This window comes from Salvelinus alpinus, chromosome 6 (genome assembly GCF_045679555.1).
Source record: "Salvelinus alpinus chromosome 6, SLU_Salpinus.1, whole genome shotgun sequence".
Classification (NCBI taxonomy): domain Eukaryota; kingdom Metazoa; phylum Chordata; class Actinopteri; order Salmoniformes; family Salmonidae; genus Salvelinus; species Salvelinus alpinus.
The window spans coordinates 10,683,418-10,689,417 of record NC_092091.1 but is presented as its reverse complement, the minus strand read 5'-3'; the positions used below and the strand labels follow the sequence as shown (position 1 = coordinate 10,689,417).

Sequence of the window (6,000 nt, the reverse complement as noted above, 5' to 3'; positions counted from 1 at the left end):
AGAGCACACAAAAAACTATACATACCTCGGCCTAAACATCAGCACCACAGGTAACTTCCACAAAGCTGTGAACGATCTGAGAGACAAGGCAAGAAGGGCCTTCTATGCCATCAAAAGGAACATAAATTTCAACATACCAATTAGGATCTGGCTAAAAATACTTGAATCAGTCATAGAGCCCATTGCCCTTTATGGTTGTGAGGTCTGGGGTCCGCTCACCAACCAAGATTTCACAAAATGGGACAAACACCAAATTGAGACTCTGCATGCAGAATTCTGCAAAAATATCCTCCGTGTACAACGTAGAACACCAAATAATGCATGCAGAGCAGAATTAGGCCGATACCCACTAATTATCAAAATCCAGAAAAGAGCCGTTAAATTCTACAACCACCTAAAAGGAAGCGATTCCCAAACCTTCCATAACAAAGCCATCACCTACAGAGAGATGAACCTGGAGAAGAGTCCCCTAAGCAAGCTGGTCCTAGGGCTCTGTTCACAAACACAAACACACCCCACAGAGCCCCAGGACAACAGCACAATTAGACCCAACCAAATCATGAGAAAACAAAAAGATAATTACTTGACACATTGGAAAGAATTAACAAAAAAACAGAGCAAACTAGAATGCTATTTGGCCCTAAACAGAGAGTACACAGTGGCAGAATACCTGACCACTGTGACTGACCCAAACTTAAGGAAAGCTTTGACTATGTACAGACTCAGTGAGCATAGCCTTGCTATTGAGAAAGGCCGCCGTAGGCAGACATGGCTCTCAAGAGAAGACAGGCTATGTGCACACTGCCCACAAAATGAGGTGGAAACTGAGCTGCACTTCCTAACCTCCTGCCCAATGTATGACCATATTAGAGAGACATATTTCCCTCAGATTACACAGATCCACAAAGAATTCGAAAACAAATCCAATTTTGATAAACTCCCATATCTACTGGGTGAAATTCCACAGTGTGCCATCACAGCAGCAAGATTTGTGACCTGTTGCCACAAGAAAAGGGCAACCAGTGAAGAACAAACACCACTGTAAATACAACCCATATTTATGTTTATTTATTTTAACTTGTGTGCTTTAACCATTTGTACATTGTTACAACACTGCATATATATAATATGACATTTGTAATGTCTTTATTGTTTTGAAACTTCTGTATGTGTAATGTTTACTGTTCATTTTTATTGTTTATTTGACTTTTGTATATTACCTACCTCACTTGCTTTGGCAATGTTAACACATGTTTCCCATGCCAATAAAGCCCCTTGAATTGAATTGAATTGAATTGAGAGAGAGAGAGAGAGAGAGAGAGAGAGAAACAGTGAGACAGAGAGAGAGAGACAGAGAGAGAGAGAGAGAGAGAGAGAGAGAGAGAGAGAGAGAGAGAGAGAGAGAGAGAGAGAGACAGTGAGACAGAGAGAGAGAGAGAGAGAGAGAGACAGTGAGACAGAGAGAGAGACAGAGAGACAGAGAGAGAGAGAGAGACAGAGACAGAGACAGAGAGAGAGACAGAGAGAGAAAGACAGAGAGAGAGACAGAGAGAGAGACAGAGAGGGAGACAGAGGGAGACAGAGGGAGACAGAGAGGGAGACAGAGAGGGAGACAGAGAGGGAGACAGAGAGGGAGACAGAGAGAGAGAGACAGGAAGTCTCTATTTTTTTTTCTATTTTTTTTTCTTTGCTATTGAGAAAGGCCGCCGTAGGCAGACATGGCTCCCAAGAGAAGACAGGCTATGTGCACACTGCCCACAAAATGAGGTGGAAACTGAGCTGCACTTCCTAACCTCCTGCCCAATGTATGACCATATTAGAGAGACATATTTCCCTCAGATTACACAGATCCACAAAGAATTCGAAAACAAATCCAATTTTGATAAACTCCCATATCTACTGGGAGAAATTCCACAGTGTGCCATCACAGCAGCAAGATTTGTGACCTGTTGCCACAAGAAAAGGGCAACCAGTGAAGAACAAACACCATTGTAAATACAACCCATATTTATGCTTATTTATTTTAACTTGTGTGCTTTAACCATTTGTACATTGTTACAACACTGTATATATATAATATAACATTTGTAATGTCTTTATTGTTTTGAAACTTCTGTATGTGTAATGTTTACTGTTAATTTGTACTGTTTATTTCACTTTTGTATAATATCTACCTCACTTGCTTTGGCAATGTTAACACATGTTTCCCATGCCAATAAAGCCCCTTGAATTGAATTGAATTGAATTGAAATTGAATTGACAGAGAGAGAGAGAGAGAGAGAGAGAGAGAGAGAGAGAGAGAGAGAGAGAGAGAGAGAGAGACTACTGTACACACCACAAACACACATGCCATGGTCACACACAAGACTGCCAGTCCCGCCGCACACGTACTCCTGCTGTCGCCATGGAAACAGCGGTGCATAGTAACAGACGGCTTGGAGCTGGGTTTGTTGTCGTTGGGATTAGGAGTGTTTTGGGGGAAGAGAGGAGGACAAAAACTGTAATGTTTTTGGGGATGCCAAAAAATAACCAAGGAACACACTGATTTTAACCAGAGTCCTGTGAATCTGTTGCCAAAGTAGGCAGATGTCCACACACATACACAAAACAAACACACACACAAAACAAACAAACACACACACAAAACACACACACACACAAAACAAACAAACACACACACACTATAAATATGGGTCAACACAATCAACAGCCAATGTGCTGAGAAGTGCTCCATTTATGATAAATTAACAAACTACTGAAGAGAAACAAACATCCAACTAAACTGCCAGCCATTACCATCTGCAGTCTAAGCAGCCCTCTCACCATCTACAGAGGTTTGATGCCATGATGCATGACAGCCAACATTATAATCCTGTTGGAAACAGTAGACTAGGGGCTACATGAAACAGTAACGAGCCTAGAGGCTACATGAAACAGTAACGAGCCTAGAGGCTACATGAAACAGTAACGAGACTAGAGGCTACATGTAAAGAGACTAGAGGCTACATGAAACAGTAACGAGCCTAGAGGCTACATGTAAAGAGTCTAGAGGCTACATGAAACAGTAACGAGCTTAGAGGCTACATGAAACAGTAACGAGACTAGAGGCTACATGAAACAGTAAAGAGCTTAGAGGCTACATGAAACAGTAACGAGCCTAGAGGCTACATGTAAAGAGACTAGAGGCTACATGAAACAGTAACGAGCTTAGAGGCTACATGAAACAGTAACGAGACTAGAGGCTACATGAAACAGTAAAGAGACTAGAGGTTACATGTAAAGAGACTAGAGGCTACATGAAACAGTAAAGAGACTGGAGGCTACATGTAAAGAGACTAGAGGCTACATGAAACAGTAAAGAGACTAGAGGTTACATGTAAAGAGACTAGAGGCTACATGAAACAGTAAAGAGACTGGAGGCTACATGTAAAGAGACTAGAGGCTACATGAAACAGTAAAGAGACTAGAGGCTACATGTAAAGAGACTAGAGGCCACATGAAACAGTAAAGAGACTAGAGGCTACATGAAACAGTAAAGAGACTAGAGGCCACATGAAACAGTAAAGAGACTAGAGGCCACATGTAAAGAGACTAGAGGCCACATGAAACAGTAAAGAGACTAGGGGCTACATGAAACAGTAAAGAGACTAGAGGCTACATGTAAAGAGACTAGAGGCCACATGAAACAGTAGACTAGGGGCTACATGAAACAGTAAAGAGACTAAAGGCTACATGAAACAGTAAAGAGACTAGAGGCCACATGAAACAGTAAAGAGACTAGAGGCTACATGAAACAGTAAAGAGACTAGAGGCTACATGTAAAGAGACTAGAGGCCACATGAAACAGTAGACTAGGGGCTACATGAAACAGTAAAGAGACTAGAGGCTACATGTAAAGAGACTAGAGGCCACATGAAACAGTAAAGAGACTAGAGGCCACATGAAACAGTAAAGAGACTAGAGGCTACATGAAACAGTAAAGAGACTAGAGGCTACATGTAAAGAGACTAGAGGCCACATGAAACAGTAGACTAGGGGCTACATGAAACAGTAAAGAGACTAAAGGCTACATGAAACAGTAAAGAGACTAGAGGCTACATGTAAAGAGACTAGAGGCCACATGAAACAGTAAAGAGACTAGAGGCTACATGTAAAGAGACTAGAGGCTACATGTAAAGAGACTAGAGGCTACATGTAAAGAGACTAGAGGCCACATGAAACAGTAGACTAGGGGCTACATGAAACAGTAACGAGCCTAGAGGCTACATGAAACAGTAAAGAGACTAGAGGCTACATGAAACAGTAAAGAGACTAGAGGCCACATGAAACAGTAAAGAGACTAGAGGCTACATGAAACAGTAAAGAGACTAGAGGCTACATGTAAAGAGACTAGAGGCCACATGAAACAGTAAAGAGACTAGGGGCCACATGAAACAGTAAAGAGACTAGAGGCTACATGTAAAGAGACTAGAGGCTACATGTAAAGAGACTAGAGGCTACATGTAAAGAGACTATGTGTGTGTGTGTGTGTGTGTGTGTGTGTGTGTGTGTGTGTGTGTGTGTGTGTGTGTGTGTGTGTGTGTGTGTGTGTGTGTGTGTGTGTGTGTGTGTGTGTCAGTGCCCACCTGGTTGAGGTAGTGGTACTCCTCTGGTTTGAGCAGGTGGAAGGACTTCCTCTCCTCCTCAGTGGCTCCAGCCAAAAGGTAGTAGAACACATGATAGTTCCTATAGAGACAGGGTTAACACATGGTAGTTCCTATAGAGACAGGGTTAACAGGGAGTAGAACACATGGTAGTTCCTATAGAGACAGGGTTAACACATGGTAGTTCCTATAGAGACATGGTTAACACATGGTAGTTCCTATAGAGACAGGGTTAACACATGATAGTTCCTATAGAGACAGGGTTAACACATGGTAGTTCCTATAGAGACATGGTTAACAGGGAGTAGAACACATGATAGTTCCTATAGAGACAGGGTTAACACATGGTAGGTCCTATAGAGACATGGTTAACAGGGAGTAGAACACATGGTAGTTCCTATAGAGACAGGGTTAACACATGGTAGTTCCTATAGAGACAGGGTTAACACATGGTAGTTCCTATAGAGACAGGGTTAACACATGGTAGTTCCTATAGAGACAGGGTTAACACATGGTAGTTCCTATAGAGACAGGGTTAACACATGGTAGTTCCTATAGAGACATGGTTAACAGGGAGTATAACACATGGTAGTTCCTAGAGAGACAGGGTTAACACATGGTAGTTCCTAGAGAGACAGGGTTAACACATGGTAGTTCCTATAGAGACAGGGTTAACAGGGAGTAGAACACATGGTAGTTCCTAGAGAGACAGGGTTAACACATGGTAGTTCCTATAGAGACAGGGTTAACACATGGTAGTTCCTATAGAGACAGGGTTAACAGGGAGTAGAACACATGGTAGTTCCTATAGAGACATGGTTAACAGGGAGTAGAACACATGATAGTTCCTATAGAGACATGGTTAACAGGGGGTAGAACACATGGTAGTTCCTAGAGAGACAGGGTTAACACATGGTAGTTCCTATAGAGACATGGTTAACAGGGAGTAGAACACATGGTAGTTCCTAGAGAGACAGGGTTAACACATGGTAGTTCCTATAGAGACAGGGTTAACAGGGAGTAGAACACATGGTAGTTCCTAGAGAGACAGGGTTAACACATGGTAGTTCCTAGAGAGACAGGGTTAACAGGGGGTAGAACACATGGTAGTTCCTAGAGAGACATGGTTAACACATGGTAGTTCCTATAGAGACATGGTTAACACATGGTAGTTCCTATAGAGACAGGGTTAACACATGGTAGTTCCTAGAGAGACAGGGTTAACACATGGTAGTTCCTATAGAGACATGGTTAACAGGGGGTAGAACACATGGTAGTTCCTAGAGAGACAGGGTTAACACATGGTAGTTCCTAGAGAGACAGGGTTAACAGGGGGTAGAACACATGGTAGTTCCTA

General features: G+C 42.3%; 1 protein-coding gene across 1 annotated transcript in view; it reads right to left on the bottom strand.

Moving 5' to 3' along the window:
* The window catches only part of LOC139578125 (unconventional myosin-IXAb-like), a 270,429-nt gene that overhangs the window by 107,240 nt on the left and 157,189 nt on the right, over window positions 1-6,000 (bottom strand). Inside the window, exon 5 of the mRNA XM_071405369.1 lies at window positions 4,626-4,725. Coding sequence (XP_071261470.1) covers window positions 4,626-4,725 — 100 coding nt within the window. The remainder of the gene's footprint in view (window positions 1-4,625; window positions 4,726-6,000) is intronic.